At 42.3% G+C, this 23,866-nt stretch overlaps 1 protein-coding gene across 1 annotated transcript in view; it reads right to left on the bottom strand.

The window, feature by feature from the left end:
* Window positions 1–23,866, bottom strand: part of USP47 (ubiquitin specific peptidase 47) — a 3,572,488-nt gene that overhangs the window by 2,881,520 nt on the left and 667,102 nt on the right. The window contains exon 7 of the mRNA XM_044082726.1: window positions 2,225–2,239. Within this exon, the coding sequence (XP_043938661.1) occupies window positions 2,225–2,239 (15 nt within the window). The remainder of the gene's footprint in view (window positions 1–2,224; window positions 2,240–23,866) is intronic.

The raw sequence follows: 23,866 nt of genomic DNA, 5'->3' as shown, positions 1-23,866 counted from the left end.
GTAGGTGCCATGGTGGCTGGGGTGACAGGCTGCGCAGCAGTGGGTACTAGTGCTGGCGTGGCCAGACTGGGGCAATTAAGATTGCCCTTGGCTGTTCCTCCCTTATTTTGGGCAGTACCCTTGAAATGAGTGGTAGAGGGGGGGAAATGCATAGATCAAGAGGTTTACCCATTGGAAGGATAGAGCATCTACTTTCCAAGCCTTGCTGTGAGGTTCCCTGGTGCAGAATTTGCTGAGCTGATGATTGCAGTGAGAAGCAAAGAGGTTGACCTTCGGGGTGCCCCATTTCTGGGTTACAAGGTTGAAGGTTTTGTGGTCTAGCTGCCACTCGTGTGGGTCTAGCAGGTTCCTGCTTGTCTGCCAGAGAGTTTAGGGAGCCTGGCAGGAATTGTGCTAGCAGATGTATTTGCATGGCTGAGGCCGTGTGCCAAAGGGTCATGGCAAACCTGCAGACAGGATAAGAGTGAATCCCTCCCTGCTTGTTGATATACCACATCACTTTGGTGTTGTCTGTTTTGATCACTAGAGGCCGCAGGGAGAGTAGGGGTCTGAAAGCTGTCAGGGCATGCTGAACTGCTAGCATTTCTTTTTGGTTGATGTGCAGATGTATTTGATTTGTGTTCCAATGGCTCTGAATGCACCTGCCGTACAGGTGTGCACCCCAGGCATAGTCTGATGCGTCTTTGGTGAGTGTCTGGGAGGCGCGGGGTTGTGAGAAGGGAAGTCCCTTGTTGTGGTTGCATGCTGCTGCCCACCAAAGAAAATCTTTCCTTAGACAGGGTATCACAGGTATGATAGTTTCCAGGTCTTGACAGTGTTGACACCAAAGGCTTTTTATGTACCATTGTAGTTTCCTCATATGCAGTCTGGCATGTGGAATGAGTAGAATGCAGGAGGCCATGAACCCTAGAGCTTGCAGGATTTTCTTTGTGGATAACTTGGTTATGGTGGCTAGTTGAGAGAAGTAGCCTGTCAGGTAGGCTTGTTTTTCTGGAGTAAGGAATGCCATCTGGGATGCTGTGTCCAGGCCTGCTCCCAGGAATACAATTTTTTGTGTGGGAACTAGTTTTGATTTATTTCATATACCTCAGGGAGGACAGTAGGTCCTTTACAAAGGTCAGGTGCTGTAACAGCTTTTCCTGACTGTCTGCCTGAATCAGACAATCGTCTAAGTAGGAGTAAATTTGAATATTTCTATGTCTACAAAAAGCAATGGCTGGAGCCAGGCATTTTGTGAAAACTCTGGGAGCAGTGGATAAGCCAAAGGGAAGCGCAGATAACTGAAAATGCATAGATCCTGCCCTGAAATGCAGACATTTCCTGCGAGATTCCCTGACTGGGATATGTAGGTAGGCCTCTTTTATGTCTAAGGTAGCTAACCAAGCATTCTTGGAAAGCATAGGAAGAAGCTGCTGGAGGGTGAGCATTCTGAATTTTGGTATCACAAGAAAGGTGTTTAGAATGGATAGATCGAGGAATGGACGCCAGATGCCATCTTTTCTGGGTACCAGGAAGAGTTTGGAATAGAAACCTTGGCCTATCCCGTCTGCAGGAACATGCTGTATTGCCCTCATGGAGAGGGGGGAAAGGACTTGCTTTTTGGCCTCTGCCCACTGGTTTGAAGGAAGATCTGGAAACCCTTTTAGGGTTGGCAGAGTGTGGAAATAAAATTTGTATCCCTGGGACACTATGTTGAGGATCCATCGGTCGTTGGTAATGGAGGCCCAGTTGTTTGCATGGAAGGAGAGTTTTCCTCCTAGGGGCACAAGCAGGTGGGCAGATGTAAGGGGTGGAGGTGTAAAGTCATTGTGAGTTCTTACTGTAAGGGGGTGGCTTAGCACTCCCCGTGTTTGAAGTGGAGGAACTCCATTGCTTAACTGTCTGCATAGATTTAGCTTTTTCTTCCATCTTTTTTAAGACCTCTTCTGCCTTAGTACCAAACAAATCGTCTTTGTTCAGTGGTGCTTCCAATAATTTTGATTTGACTTGGTCTAGCAAGGTCTGTTCCTTAAGGCAAGCATGCCTTCAAAGGACAGAACTAATGACTGCTGCCCTGCAAGATGCTTCTAGGGCGTCAAAGCCACATTGCAAGGTGTGCTTAGTAACTTGGCTTGCAGAATGCGTAAGCTCTTGTAATTCTTTATTTTCTGCACAAGCAGGAAAAGAAAATATTTTTTGTTGGAGGAGTTCCATGGTATACTGCTGATATTTCAGCATGTGGAACTGACAATTTAGTGCTCTAATAGCAAGAGTTGTAGAGGTGTATACTGTTTTACCCCATCTGTTTAAAGCTCGGGAATCCCTGTCTGAGGGAGTGGGATTCTTAGCTGAGGTTAATTCCTTTTGGTCCTTGGGAGATGACCGCTGGGTCAGCAGTAGGATTTTTGAAAAGGAATTTGTGAGAGTCAGGGACTCTGTAGTACCAGTTGGGTTTCCTGGGAGCAGGAAGAAGGGTGTCAAGAGTCAAACTGGATTCCATAAAAACATCATCCACGACAGGAGGAATGGCTAAAGGTCCATACTGTGGCAAATCTAAGAACTCCCTGAGTCTCTCTATTGACTGAGGATAGTCCTGACATTCCCATTGGAAATGCTCCCTTAAAGTATGTAGGGTTTCACCAAATGAAAAATCCTCGGGAGGAGAGGCAAAAGGAATGGATTCCTCTGCATCCGAATCTTCATAAGCAGAGAGGGGTTGCATGTCTTCATATTCAGAAACCTCAGAGTCATCAGACTCCTGTTCAGATAAAACTACTGGGGACAATTCTCTCTCTGTTTTGGAAGGGGTAGCCTGGCTTCCCCTAATAAGCATAAGGTCTTCCACCATTTTAAATATTTGAGATTGAGGCAGGGAAGCAGGTGCCTGACCTTGGGTCATCGTTTTTTTAGGCGTAGTTCGTACCCTGGGGCTTAGAAACTCGGTAGTTTTAGAAAGAACTGAAGACGTGAAAGTCGTCGTCGGTTTGTGTCGAGTATCGGTAGTACGAAGAAATTCCTCGGAAGCCGGTGCCTGCTCAGCAGCTCAGGACCAATCCAAGGTAGAGACATCCGAAGGATCCTTAGTCGAAGAAGAATCTTGCGGCATACCGGACTCCGAATGGGTCTTGGTAGCAGCCTGCGAATCCACAGAAGCGGGCATCAGGGGTCACTGAGGACCGGAGAACTGATGACTAGCTTAACAGAAGCGTTGTCAGCAGTTTTGGACCTGTGCAGTCTGTCTCTGTCTTTATCCTTACATTTTTTCGGAAGATCTGACCAAAGCCATATCGGAATACGAGGACTGAGTGCGAAAATATTTAGCTACAATAAAGGCCCCCATGACGTATAGTTCTGGCGTTGAACAAAGCACAAAAGCGACAGTGAGGGATGTCGTGGTCTGGGCCTAAACAGGTGACACATTAAGAATGGAAGTCTCGGTGTGGTATTTGCTTTCCACAGGCGAGACGATTGTTAACTTTTTCTGACATCTGTTAGATCAAGACAAAAGGATCCCGAAGCTTTAGAAGACTTCAACTTCAATTCGGAAACGAAAATTCAGGTAGCAGCCAACCGGCACTCATGTGAACTGCTTCTGCTTTGGGCTCCTCAGCAAGAAAGACTGATGTAATGGCGTCGGCTGCCTGATTTTATACCACTGATGACCTGACGTCAGTCCTGGAGCGACAGCAACCGACGCAGAAATACTAAGCCTCTGGTATTTGGGCCGACTGAGGTCTACCTCTGGCAAAATAACCCAAGTGTGATGACTGCAACAGTGAAACACGAAGAACACCATTCACTACTGTCTGCATCGAGTCACCATCAAAATCTGATTTCTGGAGAAAGTAGCCCCACAGCCATTCTGAACAGCAGCAGAGTCTCAGACACTAGCTGACTGTAAAATACTTTTAAGTAAGGAAAGCACATCAGTCCAATACATGGTAACAACCTGACTGTCAGTTGTATGGTTAAGTATTGTTTCTTCTTACTATGAACTACACTAGAGGACAAAATATCTGGTCACAGAGTACTTTACTGTCTGACAAGGGGTTCTTAGCCTAAGCCTGCACCTAAAGGGTTTGGTTTTCCTGTACTTGAATCAGGTACTGGAACAACCCAGGTGCAAGTGTCCAACCCCCATACCATAGACAACTGTGGGCTCACACCAGAAGATAACTGGGGAAAATGTAAGTGGTTTGCAGGCCGGCTTAAGGAAACAACATATTCACAAACCTTAGGCTAAGGCATGTTTTAGTTGAGCTTTGTTTCTTTTCAGGTGTAACTAGATTTGATGGGGAACAGCCATATCAGATCCATTATGGCAAGGTAAAAATGCCAACTATAACAACACACTGACACTATTAAGGGGTGGCTAAGGGCAGCAATAATAGAAAATATAAACTATGTCCCCATACAGCAAATAGGTCTAAACTGTATAAAACCTAGCAGAAACAGTTTAAATTGTACCAAGCCTTGTTCTACAATCTGCACAATGTAGTAAACAGCACACATAGCCACTGCACCAAGTAAAATTCAACTGTCCAGATAGTGAGAAAAAAAATTAATGTATGCCCCTAAATTAAACAAAATCTTTTTAAACTGCACAAATAAGTATTTACTGAGAGACTAACTTGTCAGAAACAAAAAATAGCCACAGAAAATGCAAATAAAGTAATTTGCTTAAACATCACAACATAGTGAAAAAAACTGCTATAGGGTATAAATGAAAAAAAGTAAAAAAAAAAAAAAAAAATGCAAGATTTTCCTGTCAGAAGTTCCAAATGAAGCTTATAAACAGAAACAAGTGGCCTAGTGCTTACCTGACACCACAGTACTTCCGTTTTCCATTATAAGTCATACAACACTTTAGAAAAGTCCCATAACTGGTTAAAAGCAGTATTAAGCATGCAAACAACACAGTAGTAAGTTATAATTCCCAGAGGAATTAACAGTAGTTGTAGTAAATAGCAGGAAAGTTAAAGTAAAATGGTATCACACACAACTATATATATATATATATATATATATATATATATATATATATATATATATATATATATATATATGTACACATCTACATAAACCAGAAAAAAAATCAAACATGTATAATGAAAAAATGGAAGACAGGTACCCAAAGGGATCTTATCTAAGTCAGGAAGTTATGCACTAATGAGAAGATTCAACTGTGCGAGTCCTACAACTGGTAGTAAAAGATTGAATGACTTTTGGTGACAGGGGTCTGGCTTCCCCTGATGCGAAGGGCTTAGCTAATCTCTCATCACAGAGAGTCAGAGGAAGGGATTCTGAGTTCTGGAAAGTGTCCAGTGTGGGTATGTGCAGGCACTGAACCTATATGTTGATAAAGCAGTGTGAATGATGAACCTCATCTCTTTTCAATATCCACTCAATGGGATTCTAGGAAGGTCCTACTCAGTGTCTGCTAGCTGGTTGTCCTGACCAAGAAAGTAAGAAGCTATGCAAACGACTTCTACCTGGCTGGCCACTTACCAAAGTTACAATGTTAGTCTGCACAGAGGGTAAGAGTGGGTACCTCCCTGTATGTTTATATATCACATCACTGTGGAGTTGTCTGTCAGAAATGTTAGGGTTCTGGAAATTAACTGTCCTTAATGCATGTATAACTACTATAATCTGTTTTATGCTGATATGCACACTTCCCTAGTGCATGTCCCATATCATCTACACTCTGAATTTGCCCAGATGAGCTCCTCAGGCTAGGTCTGATATGTTTTTTGTCAGATACTGGGTTGCTTCTGCAGAAAAAAGCCCTTAGGTTTTTAAAGATGTTGTTTTCTCACCAAAACAATTTCTTTTTTAGGCTGAGAAACACTGGTATGGTAGTCTACATGGAGTATTGGGTTGAGACCAACACTCCCTCAAAAAACACTATAGCTTCCTCATGTGGAGTTTTGCTAGGAGGATACTTATGACGCAAGAAACCATGTAATCTACAACTCTCAAACTCCCTTGCTGTAATGACCTGTTTGCTTTGTAAGTCTCTGAAGTATTAGGATGGGAAGAAAATGTTGTCCTCAGGAAGGAAGGCCTTTTGCTGAACAGAATCAAAGACTGCCCCCATGAAGGAGATCTGGGTACTGGGGTGCCAATTATGATGTCTGGCTTTTAAGAGTTAGTTCTACCTTTTGGAAGAAATCCATGGGGATTTGCATAGCTGACAGAAGTTTGTAGGGGATTGGGCCTAGATGAGACAGTCATCCAGGTAAGGCTAGATATGGACCCAGGTCCTGCAGAAGGCAATGACTAGTGCTAGATATTTGGCGAAAACTCTGGGAACAGACATACCAAATGATAAGGCACAAAACTGGTAATGGAATTCCTTTGCACAAAAGCTAAGGAATCTTCTATGTTCCTTTACAAAAAGTATAAGAAAGCTAGGCATCTTTCATATTTGGTGTCACCAGCCATGCCCCCAAGAAAATGATTAGTAACAGCTTTTGAAGGGTCAACATTTAGAATTCTCTTATGGCCAGGATCTTGTTGAGTTTTGACTGCCTTAGTATAGGTTTCCAGGTATTTTCCTACCTGGGGACTAGGAAGAGATTGAAATAGAGGTCTTTCCCTATCTTCTCCTTGGGAACTGCTTGAATGGACCACTGTAATAGGCCCAGTAAGAGAGGACTTGTCAGTTTGTCTTGCTGCTTTGGTGGTGAGGGAATACCTTGAGACTGAGGGAGTCCTTCAAAACTGCCACATCTGTTTATGATTGTCAGCAAAACCCACTTGTCTTCGGTTATGGTCTTCCACTGGTTGCAGAAGGAAAAGAGCCTTCACCCCAGAAACAGAGGAGCAGGGAGAACTGGGATGGGATTTGGGGGCAGAGGAAGGATATACTGATTGTAGCTACTACATGAAAGGGATGGGTCTACTTGACATTATCGAAAACCCATACGTTCGAATTTGAAATTAATGAGACCAGATCAACAAAACTGCATAACAACGAAAACTTAAAATATTGAAGCTTAACTCATTGCATCCGAGTGACATCTCCAGGTGAATCTGCAGTTAACTCCTACTGACGTCTCCAGGCATCAAAAAATTGCTTTTTCATATTTGCATCAATAACTCCAAAACCATGCTATGTATAAAGGTTTTAAAAGACTATCTTAAAGCTTACACAATTGCAAACTAAACTGCATTCGTGCAGGTTAATAGATATTAACTGTTGTTTTTATGATCTCAATTTATATAGATATAATTTTCACATTTTCCTAAATATCTCAACAACCAAGTAACATGGACAGAACTCCTTAGCCTCACATGAAAGCTCTCGGCTAGATGAATAAAATGCTAATAACAGTATGTGTGTAACTTGAGTGGTTGCTAAGATATTGCAAGTTGTTTATAAAATACTATAAACGTAATAGTTTCTGTGTTTACTATGATTTATAAAATTCCATTTAAGACCTAGAACCTAAAGAAAACTACCACTATACAAATAGCTTGTGCTGAATGAACTACAGAGTGAACTGGCACCTTACCTGTGTGCCCTGTTTAATCACAGCCTCATCTCAGGCTTTGTCCCTACCGAATGGCGCTCTGCTACAGTCATCCCGCTCCACAAAGGAGGAGTGACTACAGACCCTGGGAACTATCGACCCATTAGCCTGACGAGTCTGATATGCAAAGGTATGGAACGCATCATCATGGACCTAATAGACAAGGATATAGGTAATCTCCAAACTCTGGATCCACACAGCTTTGTTTTGTGACGGGTAGATCATGCCTACTCAACCTGGTCAACTTCTTTGAGACAGTCACCATAGCTGTGGATGAAGGCAAGTTGGTTCATACAGCCTACCTGATCTGGCCAAGGCCTTTGAAACCATTCCCCACTCAGGAATCACAGAAAAACTCACTAAGCTAGGCATCAACCCCTAAATCACTAGGTGGGTTGCAAACTGGCTCACAGATAGAACCCACAGTGTGAAAGTAGCTGACTCCAAGTCAGACTGCCGACCTGTCATAAGTGGAGTCCCACAAGGTTCAGTCCCGGGTCCTTTCCTGTCTGATAGCTACATCTCTGAAGTCCAGGCCAACACGAAGGGACTCTGGCTGACAAAGTTCGCAGACGATTGCAAGTTAGTTGGGAGCTATTATTAACTCCCTAAGTGATGTTGACATCCTACAGAAAAGTGTCACTGAGACCAACAACTGGTGTCAGAACCATGGCCTTAAGCTCAATGCCAAAAAATGTGTTGTCATCCCCTTTGGGAAAAACCTAGTTCTCATGATCACCACAATGATGGTAGCCCACTGAACACAGAAGGAGTTATAAGAGATCTGGGAACTCAGGCTGACAGCAACCTCTCTTTTGACCACCACATTGCCACTGTGGCCAGAAAGTCTTTCTATATGGCACATCTCATTACCAAGGGTTTTGCATCCAGGAAGAAAGAGGTCATTGTCTCCCTCTACTCTTCCCTCATTAGGCCAATCATCAAGTACAATGCCCCATTTGGCATGTACCTCCCTAGACACTTGCAACAAAAGGAGAGGCTGCAAAATTACCTCACAAAGAGGATCCTAAGCCTTAATCACCTGTCCTATATGGACAGACTCAAAAACTCCAACTATTCTTTGTCTCATATCGCCTACTTAGAGGCGATCTCTGCTTGACTTACAAGGCCATGTCTGACCCAGCTCTGTTAGAAATGCTACATCTAAAGAAATCCCAATCTCTCCATACCACACGCTCCAGAGACCTCAACCTCATTACCACAATCAACAGAACAAGCTGGAGGGACAGGTTCATAACCCAGAGACTGCCCATGCTAAGGAACAGACTTCCCATTCATGTCAAACAGAGCACCTCACTGCCCCTCTTCAAGAGAAATCTTGATGAGTGGATGGGAAAATAGAAAATTCACCCGGGGATCACTCCAGTGACTCTACTCGACAGAGGCAATGGGAACTAATGTCGGTTGACACGATACCAGGGTAATCCTATGAGCTAGGCTTGTAAATGCTCAAGGGCCATTAGCCTAGTACACACCTATGAACTTATAAGGGATATCATTTGATTCTGTCAAAAGGCTTAGGCTCCGACCATCAGAAGTTACAGTGCAAACTTCCTGAGCTCCATTGGAGTCAATAAGCTAACATAATGAAACTTACATAAATCAAAAGCAGCAGCCAACTGTGCATGACAATTATACACAGTTTGCCTACATCACACCCACCGCCCAACATTCTAGGACTGTAAAATAAGCTGACTTAGGTTACTGCAGGGGGGATGTGCCCCAATGCACCCCCTGCAAATTAAATATACCAACTCCGAGATCACACTACATTGAAGACAAAGGTAAATACCCATGTCACACTTATATCTGCACAAGAACCATCCTGTGGGGTACGCATGTACAGCAGCGCCGTTCTTTTTTATAGTGGTGTTACAAACGAACAGGAAGTACTTCATTTTCAATCATGTAAGTTTAGTTATTTTAAGTTTTCATTGTTATGCAGTTCATTGATCTGGTCTCGATAATTTCAAATATGAACTTATTGATTTATGATTATTTCAAGTAGACCCAAAGGGACAGGGTCCTTGAATCCCTCAAGGTTTGGTATGCTGTTTAAATTGCCACTTTCTTTGGAACCTGGTTCTTCCCCCTTGCCTGCTTGGTTTATTCTCTCTCTCTCCCACTCCCTCTTTGGAGGAAATGTCCAGGTTTTGCAAGTGTACTCTGTATTGTATCTAGGGGGTAGGAGATAAATAAAACTAAGTCCTTGACAAATCTCATTTGTTTCCCTTTCTTGTTCAGTTTTTCAAACACCTGCTCAGCTGGGTGTCCAAAGAAAGACTCCTTACCTAATGGAATCTCGAGGAGCTCTGCTTTAACCTGATCTGAGAGAGATTAAGTCCTCAGTCAAGCACGTCTTCCCATGACTGCTGACTCCTTGGCAACTGCCCCCCCATGATGCCTCTAAAGTATCACAGCCACATTTCAATGAGGATCTGGACAACTGCAGGTTATCAGTGCACAAATCTTAAATGTCCTGCATCCTCTCTGCCTTACATTTGATTTGTTCCTGTAGTTATTTGAGCTTATAGAACTGGAAGTTGAGAAATCTTGTGATCACAATGGCTGAGGTATATCTTCTTACCACATCTATCAAGCAGTCTGCTCTCTCTGTCACTTGGCCAGGGGTTCTTGGCTCTTTTACTATTTGCTCCTTGGAGGATTCCGTGGACATTAGTGCTGCATCTATACAGGAACTTGTAGGTTTCAAGTACTCTATAAAAAACATCTGGCTTTGTTTTGGGTGGTGGTGGGGGGGGGGGGGCAGTTAGGTTACAGAGACGTATCATTCATTGTCCAAGACCTCATGGACTGCAGGAATAACCAAAGGTCCGGGAACAAGAAGGTTTGGGAGCTTTCTGAGATTAGCTTGAACCTGGGAAAATTCCCTACATTCCCCAGTTGAATGATTCTTTCATCATATGAAGGGTGTCTCCAAGGGATAAATCCTCAAGTGTCAGGGCTGAGGAGAAGGTGTCTTCAGAATCTCAGTCAGTATTCTGCCTTTTTTTTTTTTTTTAACACCTTTATTAAATTATCACTTTATACATAGGAACACAAACATTAGCAACATTAACAAAAATATATATGTAATTTCCTCCTTCCGTTTTTCTAAAGATCACATTTTCAATTATTTTATCTTACAATATTTCACATACAGTTGCTTTAGACTTTGATTTCCATTTTTTAGTAATCTGAGTCAGTACACTGTTGAGGAGGAAGGTGGTACACACAAACTTGCTCTTTAGCATCCTCTAATTGTAAAAAAGTTATGTTCCCCTGGGAAGAAGTGCTCTTTTTTTCCCAGGTGAGATTCCTGGAAAAAGAAACCTTTTCCAGGGTGGACTACCTAGACGTCATGAAGTCCACGAAATCTTGCGTCAGCCTGATGAAGTCCTGTAATAAGACCCGGGTAGAAGAACCAGGGGATTTGGGAAGCTCATGCTTGGGCAAAATTATATATTCCTTCTGCTAGGGGATTCTTGGTTTGGAATGGGCAGCCATCATCTTGATCCAGTTCCCAGGCATTTTCTGCACAGTGGTCTAGGACGAAATTGATATCAGCCTAATGTCGGGATGTGAAGATTTGGCTGAAGTCATGGGGTACTGTAACACTGAATAAGATGAAAATCTAAAAGGGTGAACCGGACACAGAAAATGTATTTGAAAAATTATGCTATAGTCATCTTTTAAATCTGGGGTCACCAAAAAACTTACAAAGGAAGAAAGACTGTTCAAAACACCACAAATAACAAAAAGCTTCGCCACATAGACCATTAAACTTTTTCAGTTTTATTCTGGTACTTTGGCCTTTCGTCTTCTAGGAATAAATTGCACATAAAAAATGGTCAAATTTATACACCCAGTGCCCCAATCAAACAATTAAACTGTCCTAATTGCCAAAATCAATTAACTAATTATCTTAAAAACATTTTATTTTATAGAAATACTATATTTTGCTATTTTCAAACATGAGTATAATACACATAAATACTTAAATATTTATATATGGATACTCACAAGGTCAAATTTGCATCCAAATTCATCCCCTTAGGGTACAATGTTCTATAGTTTAAAATCATCCTACATTCCAATTTATTAAACTTATCCTTAACTCATTATATTTGAGTGATGCCGCCAGGTGCATCTGCAGTTACCTCCTACTGACGCCTCCAGGCATCAAATATTATTTGTTCATATTTGCATCACTAATTCTAAATCCAAGCTATTTACAAGGTTCTAAAAGATTTCGTCTTAAAAGTTTACACAATAGCAAACAACTGCATTAATATTTGACCTATGTCTAATGCGGGTAAATAGATATTAACTGTTGTTTTTATGATATTAATTTATATAGATATAATATTCACATTTTTCTAAATATCTCAACAACCAAGTAACACAGACAAAACTCTTTAGCATCACATGAAAGCTCACAGCTAGATGAATAAAATGCTACTGACAGTATATGTGTAACTTGAGTGGTTGCTGAGATATTGTAAGTTGTTTACAAAATATTTCAAATGTAATAGTTACTGTGTTTACTGCGACTTATAAAATTTGGTTTAAGACCTAGAACCTAAAGTATACTACCACTATAAAAATAGTTTGTGCTGAAGAGTTTGCCGTTTATACTTCTTTAATAAACTTTATGGTTCCAGAGATATGAACATTTGTTGAAATGTGAGGACAAAATTTGATTCTGTGACAAGGCTTAGGCTCCACACATTGGAAGCTACAGTGGAAACTTCCTGAGCTTCACTGGAGTAAATGAGTTAAAGCTTCCACCAATAAATGTTGTCGGACTAAAAATTAAACTTTCTTCCAACCCTCTGTGTGCAGCTGAATTGATTTTTGTTTGTAGGGGAAGACAGGAAGAAGTTTTGAAATTTATGAGACAGCTAAATGACAATCCACATGGTTTGAAATTCACATGTCAACTGAATTCTAATAGTATAGCATTTTTGTATGTAGAGTTTTATATTGATGATGGGAACAGTGTTCAGTATAGGCCCTAAAGGAAGCCTACATCTGTTAATAATTTTCTTCATGCAGAAAGTATGCACCCTCCCCTTTTGATTAAATCACTTTCTTATGGGGGAATTCTGAAAGATTTATTTCAACACTTTGGAGATAAGATTAAGGGAAACATACTTAGGGGAGGGTTTACGATAGGTTGGTAACTCATGGTTATTTAAGATAAGTATTATGGGAAACCAAGAATAAAGTGTTCTGACAAAATAAGGTATGTGGAACGTTTTGGAGGGGGAATAGCATTAAGATTATGAACAAGGAAATTTCAGATGAAAACAAAGAGAAAATATTCTTTGTGACAAAGTTTTCCCCCTTTTCTTTTAATTTGGAACAGATAGTATGGGAATTGTGGTATACAGTATGTTATGATACTACAGTGGGACATGTTTTTCCCAACCATGTGACCTTATCATATGGATAATACAGTAATTTGAAAGAATTACTAAATAGGGATGGGGTGACTGCAGATAAAGGGGACAAAGTGGGAGCACGTGGATGTGGAAATTGTACAGTATGCAGTAGAATTAGGAATTTGACAGGTAAAAAAATTAATGGAAGGAGATATGTGGCTATGGAGATGTTTGACTGTAATTCTCACGGGGCAGTTTACATAACTGTATGTGGATGTCCATATACCAAATGGTACGCTGGACAAACTAAGAGAAAAGTTAAGATCAGAATTATGGAATATTTGGGGATATTAAAAAAGGAAATGTAAACAGCCCTGTGGCAAATCATTTTTCACCTGCATATGGACAGTGGGAAGAAAGTTTAATTTTTAGTGTTTTAGCCCAACCGCATTTAATTAGAGGTGGAAGCTTTAAGGTTCATAGGTTCATACTAGGCTATCTGCCCTAGGGCATTTATAAGCCTAGCCAGAATGTGTTTGGCTTTCGCCACCCATTTTAAATTTATTTTGCTATGCCCTTTTTCGAGGTTAGTATACTGTGCTTCTGTCTAACAGTGACACAGAAGTGATACCCGGGGTACACCTACGATCTCCCATCCACTCATCAAGATTCCTCTTGAAGAGAGTCAATGAGGGACTCTGCCTAACCTGGTCTGGGATTTTATTCCAGAGTGAAGGGAGCCTCTGGGTTATGAATCTGTCCCTCCAGCATGTCCTATTTATTTCAGTGCTGAGGTTCAAGTCTCTCGAGCGCGTAGCTCAATGGGATTTGGATTTTCTGAGGTGTAGCATGTCCATTAATTCTGGGTTGGACATGGCTTTATACGTCAGGCATAGATCGCCTCTGAACAGGCGGTATGCCACTGAGTAGAGCTGGAGTTTCTTTAACCGGGCAGCATATGGCATCTGTTTGAGCCCTTTGATCCTCTTGGTGAGGTACTTTTGGGGTCTTTCCAGTTGCTGCAGGTGTCTGGTAAGGTACATCCCAAAAGGGGCAATGTACTCAATTATGGGCCTGATGAGGGATGAGTAAAGAGGCACGATGACCTCCCCTGATCTAGATGTGAATCCCTTCATGATTAGGTGGGCTATATAAAATGTTTTTCTAACCATTTTGGCCATGTGGTTGTCAAATGAGAGATTGCTATCAACTTGGGTCCCTAGGTCCCTAATTACTTCTTCTGTACTTAATGGATTACCACCTATGTGGTAATTTGTGGGCACTTTGTTTTTGCCAAAGGGGATGACTATACACTTTTTGGTATTTAGCTTGAGGCCATGGCTCTGGCACCAGTTGTCTGTTTCTATGAGGCCCTTTTGGAGGATGCTTGTGTCGGCTGGAGAGTTGATTATGGCGCCCAGTTTGCAGTCATCTGCGAACTTGGTCAGCCACAGTCCTTCCGTGTTGGCCTGTACCGCCGAGAAATATATACCGAACAAGAGAGGTCCCAGGACTGAGCCTTGTGGGACGCTACTTGTAACTGGTTTAGAGTCTGACATGGCTCCAGCAATTCTAACCATGTGGGTTCTGCCCTTGAGCCAGTTTGCAACCCATCTAGTGTAGGGGTTTATATTTAAGCTGGTGAACTTATCTATAATGCCCGAGTGGGGTATTGTATCGAAGGCTTTTGCGAGGTCCAGGTAGGCTGTGTGGACCACCTTCCCCTCGCCAATGGCCTTGGTGACTGTTTCAAAGAAATCGACCAGGTTTAAGAGGCAGGATCTGCCCTTAACAAAGCCAAACTGGGTAGGATCCAGTGTTTGTAGGTCCCCAATATCTTTATTTATGAGGTCCATGATGATCCTTTCCATAGCTTTGCAGACCAAGCTAGTCAGGCTTATGGGGCGATAGTTTCCAGGATCCGTTGAGGCACCACCTTTGTGGAGAGGGACCACTGTTGCTGTACGCCACTCTTTGGGTACATATCCTGTAGTAAGGCTAATATTGAACAGTAGTTTTATGTTTGGGTTTAGCTCTTCTTGGAGTTCATGTAGGACGCAGCCGGGACACCATCTGGTCCCATTGATGCTGTGTTTTTGCTTTGGAGGGCGGCTCTTACCTGAGCATCTGAGATGTCAGGGGGGCAGCACTCTGTTGGGATAGATATTTGCCCTTTTGGTGGGGAGAGGGAGGAGAAGTTTGCACTGAACCTGTCAGCTAGGATGTTGGCAATGTCTGTGGGCTCTGTGTATTTTTTGTCATTTTGGACTAATTCTGAGCATATCTGGGAATTCCCACCCAGGTTCCTAACATAACTAAAGAAAGCCTTGTGATTATCCTTAAGTGTCCTGTGCAATTTTTCTCTCGAAGCTGGCCTTAGACGATTTTATGAGTGCCCGTAGTTTTTTGCTAATACTGATCAGAGATGCCTTCCCTTTTTGGGATTTTGCTCTATCATGTAGTAGCTTCCTCCTTCTATTGTATAGTTTGTTTATGGCTGGGGTCCACCAGACAGGACATCTGCCTTTGGAGGATTGGGTCTTGGTTTTAGTTGGGATTGCATGATCCATGCATTCCTGAAGGTGTTCATAGAATGCGTTTATAAAGGATTCTGCGGTCTGGGCCGTATTTTCCACAGGCCGGGGCTTTGAAGGATTTCCTCGGTTTTGAGGCGTGTGAAATTTGCTTTAGAGAAGTTTTTCACTGTGGTTTTCTGGGCAGGGGGTGGGGTCGGGATGTGAATATCCAGTGAGATTAGTTTATGGTCTGATCTTACCAGTGAGGGATACACTTCTGGTCTGGAGCATAGTGTCCCCATGTTGGTGATGATCAGGTCCAGTATGTTTTCCCCTCTTGTGGGAGTGGTAACAAGTTTTTCCATAGCATTTGAGTTTATAAATTCTAGGAACCTTTGAGCTAGGTTGCTGGAGCTAGAGTAATGCTCCCAGTCTATGTTTGGGTAGCTGACGTCGCCCAATATAATGGTGTTTGGAGAGACCTTCATATTTTCCAGTATTCTCAGGAAGGCCAAGTGGGGTTCCTGTGTTTCACATGGATAGAGGCTGACAGGCATTGGATCCAATTGTTGAAATATTGTGGCATCATTCTTTCATTCACACCAGCATGGACAATGACTGAGTCAAAAACGACAAACAGTAACTTTCTTTCAAGTGAAAACAAGGAAAATAAGTACAGTAAGCAATGCAGATATCACTAGGATCCACAGAGTGCTAAATAAACAAACAACAAGAATACAAATAAAGCTAGATTCAGCAGGCCTGGATCTAGTCTATGCTACAGCAAACAAGGTGTACCAATTTCAGTCGATTATGGCACCCAGTTTGCAGTCATCTGCGAACCTGGTCAGCCACAGTCCTTCCGTGTTGGCCTGTACCTCCTAGAAATATATACCGAACAAGAGAGGTCCCAGGACTGAGTCTTGTGGGACACCACTTGTAACTGGTTTGGAGTCTGACATGGCTCCAGCAATTCTAACCATGTGGGTTCTGTCCTTGAGCCAGTTTGCAAGCCATCTAGTGACATAGGGGTTTATATTTAAGCTGGTGAGCTTATCTATAATGCCCGAGTGGGGTATTGTATCGAAGGTTTTTGCGAGGTCCAGGTAGGCTGTGTGGACCACCTTCCCCTCGTCAATGGCCTTGGTGACTGTTTCAAAGAAATCAACCAGGTTTAAGAAGCAGGATCTGCCCTTAACAAAGCCGAACTGGGTAGGATCCAGTGTCTGTAGGTCCCCAATATCTTTATTTATGAGGTCCATGATGATCCTTTCCATAGCTTTGCAGACCAAGCTAGTCAGGCTTATGGGGCGATAGTTTCCAGGATCCGTTGAGGCACCACCTTTATGGAGAGGGACCACTGTTGCTGTACGCCACTCTTTGGGCACATATCCTGTAGTAAGGCTGAGATTGAACAGTAGCTTTATGTTCAATTTTTTAGTAGTTTTTTGGTAGTAGTTCAGTAGTTTTATGTTCAATGTTTTTAAGGATAAGTTGAACAAATTGAATATAAGATGATTTTAAACTACAGAACATTGTACCCTAAGGGGATGGAAATGGATGCAAATTTGACCTTGTGAGTATCCATATATAGATATTTAAGTATTTATGTACATTATATTCATGTCTGAAAATAGCAAAATACAGTTTTTCTATAAAATAAAATATGTTTTTAGGATAATAAGTTAATTGATTTTGCTAGTTAGGGCAGTTTAATTTTTTTGAATTTGAGCACTGGGTGTAATAAGTGATTGCCAGGGTGGGAAGGAGGGAGAGAATTCTATAGATAACCATTCAGACTTTTCACTTTATTCTGGAGGCTCCTTCTTTCTTTTTGGAGCCTTATTGTCATAACATTTTAAAAATCTGCTTACCAGCATCTTACTTATCTTCTTATGTATTCTTTGCAAACTGCTGCAGATGTAGCTCTAAAACAGATGTAGATTAACTCTTGACAAATTAAGGAAAGGAAGACTGAAAAATCTGTGAAACTCCCTCTATCAACTTCACTTGCTCATAATTTTAACGATTTATGCAGCAGATGGTCCAAAGATTACTGACCAAAGCAGAATTAAAAATTTCAGCTTTAACATCTTCAGGAAGATTATGACTAGGCAAGCAAGCAAAACTTCCTCCTGACAGTTTCAGTAGCAGCAACTCTGGAAGTGGCATCAGCTGAATCATAAGCACATTTCAAAGGCTGTTACACAAAGATGACTTCTCTTAAGACGAGACAAAAATGCTATAATGTTTCTCATATTCTCAAAAGAGGCAATCATAAACTTTTAACGTGAGCTTGACAACTAAGAATACTAGAAATAAGTGTTGCAGAAAAATACACTTTCCCATATCATTCAAAGGTTTTCCCGCCCTTGTCAGAAGGGGAGGGATTGGCATTACCCAGCTGTACCTGAAACGGAATCACCTCCAGCTATCACACAAGACAAAGTCTTAAAATGGCTATCAAAAACTAAAAATACTGCACTATTTGGTCCTGACCATATCTTTGGATGCTTTTTAAATAACAAAGCACATTTTAGCTACCCCCCAAACAGTGGTTCGACCTTAACCTCCACAAAGATTTTATACCAACTGAATGGAGAATAGCTAGAGTCATTCCCCTGCATAAGGGAGCACCTTTCACAAACCCAGGCAATTACAGATCCATAAGTCTAACCAGCCTCTTATGCAAAACCATGGAAAAACTTATCATGGAATTAATCAGTAAGGATATATAGAACCCTCCAAGCACTGGACTTGTCTCAGTTTGGATTCATCAAGATTAGGTCATGTTTATTCAACCTGGAGGACTTTTTTTTAAAAAGGCCACCAAAGCAAAGAATGAAGGTAAAAATGATACATGCAGGAGATCAAAATAGGTGAAGGTGCCTCCACAAAGAGGCCAGTCACCACCGGAGTCCCTTAAGTTTCGGTGCTAGAATGTCTCCTGCTTGGCATCTACTTTTCTGAAGTAAAAGACTAGAGGAAATGACACTGACTGAATAACTTTACAGATAACTGCAAGCTAGGAACAGTCAATGAATCCTCAAATGACTTGGCCATTTTGCAGTAAGGCTTGTCCCAAACAAAAGTATTAGTGTCAGAATGATGAACTGAAAGAAAGTAAATGTAAAAAAATGCATTATCATATCCTTTGGGAAGTCATCAACCCCAGGGAACTACTACACTGACAATACATATTTAAGAGCTGCCACAGCTGTTTGGGATTTGGGAATTTAGGTGGACAGTGACCTTAATTTTTAGCCACCATGTCAACTGTTGTAAGAAGGCTCGTCAACACCACAGCTTATAAACAAAGGAATTGCATCTAGATCTAGTGATTATCCTTCTCCCCGTTTACTCAGCCCTCATTAGATCAATTATTGAGAATGAATCTGTCCAGACACATGCAACAACTAGAATGTCTACGGTGATATCTTACTAAAAGGACACAAGACATAAAAAGTATGTTCTATGTCAACTAACTCAAATCCTGTCAGGCAAATCCCCTGTTTTCATCATTCTTGACAAAGCTAATTCTTCCTTTTCAGTAAGTATTGCTTGATTAGCTGCTGTCTAACCCAAGTTCAAAATATCTCTCTAAATACATCATCCATAAATCAGAGTCTACTTAAGTAGTTCCCCCTCATGTGTTTGGCAGTGCCCTGTACAGACACAGGCACCCTGAGTTGACATTTTTCCTGTAAAAGCACCCTTGAAATTTCACCAATACCTAGATGCACACAGGGCAACTAGTTTGCACTGACAAGTGCTGCCCCAAGAGTTACAGACCAGATACCCTGACATTACTTTGTATTCTCACAGCAACCATCTAATCAATAAAAAAGGCCTGTTGCCATGGAAATGAACTTTTCCTCTAGCTCAGTTACCAGCTTGGTTGATGTGGACATCATGAGGCAATGCAAAAATTGCCTCATGTTTACTGACAACCAGCTAATTCTTAAACTGATAAGGTATGTCAGATAGATATTTACACAATATGACTGGAAGAAATGCTCTCACATAAAAGCACTCCTAATGTCAATCACGTTGTCAGTAGTACACATGCTGCACCAATCAAGCACTGAAAAAAAAAGCTTACAGATAAACCCACATATGCTGAGGCATTTAAATGTAACTTTCCTAAGCTCCAAAGACCTCCTAGATGAAAGCACACAACTAATACTCTCAGACATGCCCAAATGCTTTCAAAACAACAGCCACATCAACACATACAGCCATATCTCATGCAACCTCTACTTCCAAGTCCATAAGATAAGCCACCACACAATCCAACATTCTGGTCATTGGACACTCTACTATGAGACACAATGATGTTCTTCTCATAAGGCGGAGTAAGGAGAAAGTCACAGTCAGTTTCTTATAGGGGCCAGCATCCAGCACATTCTGCACACACTCAAGTCACTAAACCACAAGTACCAGTATAATTTCAAGTCATAGTCCATGTAATTGTACATGACCTGAGATGTACCTCCCTCGACTATATGAATACAGACATCATGGAGATCATGGAATAAGTGTCCTAGGCTGCTATGAGCCTAGCATTGAGCAGCATTTTACCTTTTCCAAAGATGATGCCACAGTATGAACAGATGACAACTGACTTTAATAACTGGCTTAGTTTCTGCTGTCATTCTAAGAGGGTGCAGTATTTCTCAGCATGGAAGGAGATGGTCAACATATCATGCTGCTTTGCCAGGAAGATCTGCGCTTCTCTCCTCTAGGCCTTCAAATATTAGCTAAAACACTGTCCTCCCCCAAAGTCTTTTTTAAGCAATGCCAAACCTGAAAGTACTTCCAACATTGTAAACCAAAACCAAGAAAATCTAAAGGTGTTACTGCTCAGTGTCGGAAGTCTAAACAAGAAACTCCATTGCCTACAAGCTCTCCTTATCCTAGAGGATACTAGCTGCCCTACATGAAGCTTCCAGTGCATCATATCCACACTGCAGGAAGTGATTGCTTACTTGCTGAGAGTTATGTACAGCTTCCTGCAAAGACTTCCTGTCTAAAGGATCAGGAGAGGCCAATGTTTTCTGTAAATCTTCTAACAGGAAATCCGGATATTGTAACATATGAAAAAGGCAATTCAAAGCTCTCATTGACAAAGTAGTGGAGGTGTAAACCTTTTTACCCCATCTCTCTAATGACCTAGCTTCCCTGTTGGAGGGCAAAGGATTTTTAGAGGTGGAAGCTGAAACACCTTTAGGTCCCTGGGAAATAGTTTCCAAATCAGCAGTATGGGCCCTGAATAAATGGGAATGTGTTTCAGGGACCCTGTAATACCTGTCTGGCTTGGCTGGAGCAGGAGGGAGAGAGTCAGGGGTAACACTAGAGTCAGAATATAAATCATCCAAGACATCAAGCACAGGAGGAATAGCTAAAGGCCTGTGCTGGGGCTTTTTAAGGAAAGTCCGAAGGCGCTTTCTGGAATCAGAATATTCCTGGCCTTGCCACTTGAAATGTTCCCTCATGGTATGCAGAACTTCCCCAAAAGAAATATCCTCAGGAGGGGAGGCCAAGGGGATTGAATCCTCTGCATCCGAGTCCTCATAGGTCTGGAAGAGCTCTTCCTGGCCATCAGAGTGGACAGAGTCCTCAGAATCTTCATCTGAAGAAATAGGGTCAGAGGGTTCAACCCGGGGCCTTTTATCAGAAGGAGGCTGGGATCCTCTCTCAGGATGGGCCTGTGAACCTCTAATCATAGCAATTAAGTCAGCAGCCATAGTCATAATTTGTGTCTCTGGAGTAGGCTGAGGTAAGGCTTTAGCAGAAAGATGCTTGGTCTTGCTGGCCGCCTTAGCCCTAGTGTAGGCCTTAATAGACATGGCCATAGGAGGCCTGGCAGCTCCACGTGCAGGAGTGACCTTATCTACAGCAATGGTCTCGGGCATTTCCTCGGTTTCGGTATCCGGAGGAAAATCAATAACTGGCTTCGGAGTGATATCCGGAATCGGGGTCGTCGGTAATGCGGTGTCTTCGGTTCGGAGCGGTGGGAAAGCCGTCTCAGGGGGAACCGGAGCACTCGCGGTAGGTTTTGGCGTGGAGTCGGTGGTAGACGCGGGCCGAGGATGTCGGTCCCGGTCTTTTTGTTTCTTGGGAGTTTGCGATGTCGGAAGCTCCGACGGCATTGTATAGGCAAATTTTTCACCGAAAAAATCTTCAGCGAACTCCGCCCGGCGCCTGAGAGTGCGCTTGTTGAAGCGAGCACAGGCTACACAGGCCGAGACGTCGTGGTCTGGGCCAAGGCAAGGAAGACAGTAAGAGTGGAAATCCTTATGAGGTATTTGTTTACCACAAGAAAGACAATTGTTAACTTTTTCAGTAATTTCTGACATCGGCTGAGGCAAGAAAAGGACCCCAACGGGGTACTTAGCTTTTTTGATGACTTCGGAATCGAAGAATACAGGAGCTGACCGACCGGCACTTGCGAACTGCTTCTGCTTCAGGCACCACGCGGCAAGAAAGACTGAAGAAAATGGCGTCGGCTGATGCTTATGTACTCCAGCTGCTCTGACGTCGGAGAGAAATGCGACATCAGCCGACGTCGGACCCAGACTTTGGAATCCGGCCGACCGAGGGCTGCCTGAGGCAGGACAACCCATATGTTATGACTGCAGTTGCATTCTTGAAGGACATCCCATAACATGTATATAAACTTATTGGAAACACTCGCCATCCAACTCAATACAATATTCATGGGTGACTAATTACCCAACTATTAACATGGAATCATATACGACACCAAATGTATAAGCACAGAGATTCCTGGATTTTGTAAACAAAACTCACTGGACCATATCATCAATACTTCGATCAAAGGTGCAAACATATTGGATCTGGTCCTCAATAATATAGGAGAGTGCTGCATACCCAGTATAATGTCTCTCTGGCAAGGTCAGACCACAAAATTGTATCCTCTGAAGTAGAAATAAAACTCAGAACCTCTGCTGACTCTGGAATGCTCATGAAGTTCTCTAAGGCTAAATTCCCACTATTAAGTGATAACCCAACAAAATTTCAAGCCCCCATAAACTCGGGAAATACTGCTGCCTACGAAGAACAGTTCAAAGAAACCATATAAAGGCATGTTAATAGCTGCATACAGGCCAGCAGTACCCACAGGAAAAAGAGCAGAACTAACTCAAACAAACAAGACATCCTGGTGGAATCACATCAATATGCAATATATCAGAAGGAAGAAAATCATGGCAAAAAATTAGGAGGTGTAGCACCCAGTAGGATAAAAGCACTCTCATCAAACTAAACAACTCAGAGGAAAAATAAAGTCTACTAAAGATGAACCTGAGGCAAATCAGGCCTCCCAGGCCAAGGACAGCCACAAAGAATTCTTCAGGTATGTCCACAACCTCGAAGGCAATACACAACTGTTTGTATGCTCATTGTTAATAGAGCCATGTACACTGAGCCAGAAGATATAGGAAACCTACTGGCAGACAAATTCAGCTCTAACATTACCCCTCTCTCCCCCTCAACCTACCCTCAAGAAATGCCATCAAATACAACCTCCCCCCTAACAGGTCCTCAATACTCTCTCCAAGAACAGTGCATTGATGGACCCAGACAATATCTCAGGAAGTGTTCTAGATAGCATGAAACATGACCTATCAAGGCCCTCTGGAATCACTATTTAACCACAGCCTCCAAAACAGGTTACACACCTAAGAATGGAGAATGAAAACAGTCATCCTTCTGCACAAAGCTGTATCATCTACAGACCATAGAAATTACAGACCCATAAGTTTCACATGCAAATATGGAAATTATTATCTTGGAAACGATCAGTAATGACATATGAAACCTTAGACACTGGAGCCAGCCAAATCTGGTTTTGTCATGGGCAGATCATGCCTACTCAAACCGGTGGACTTTTTTTTCATAAGGTCACCAAAGTAATATATGAGGGCAAAATGGTTCTCACTGCTTACCTTGACCTGGCTAAGGCATATGGCACAATACTACACTCATACATTGCTGACAAACTCATAAGTTGGACAACCAACTGGCTCATAGACAGGACTCAAGAAGTTAAAACTGGGGAGTCCACCTCTACAGAGAGACCAGTCACAATCAAAGACCTTCCTTCAGGGATCGGTCCTGGGACCACTTCTTTTAGGCATTTACTTCTCTGAAGTCAAGGCCAGTATCAAGGGCCCCTGTCTGACCAAATTTGCACATGATTGTAAATTACAAACAGTCACAGAACCCCCCACTGACACTAATATTCTCCAGGAAGGGCTGCCACAGACAAATAACTTGTGTCAGAGTCATGGACTAAAATTAAATGCCAGGAAATGTATAATAGCATCCTTTGGGAAGTTATCCACTCCTGCCATATTGACAACACCCCCCCCCCCCGAGCCGTCCCAGTAGTTAGGGACTT

This window comes from Protopterus annectens, chromosome 9.part0 (assembly GCF_019279795.1).
Source record: "Protopterus annectens isolate FY-2018-M chromosome 9.part0, PAN1.0, whole genome shotgun sequence".
Classification (NCBI taxonomy): Eukaryota; Metazoa; Chordata; order Ceratodontiformes; family Protopteridae; genus Protopterus; species Protopterus annectens.
This window is presented reverse-complemented; position numbering and strand designations above follow the sequence as displayed.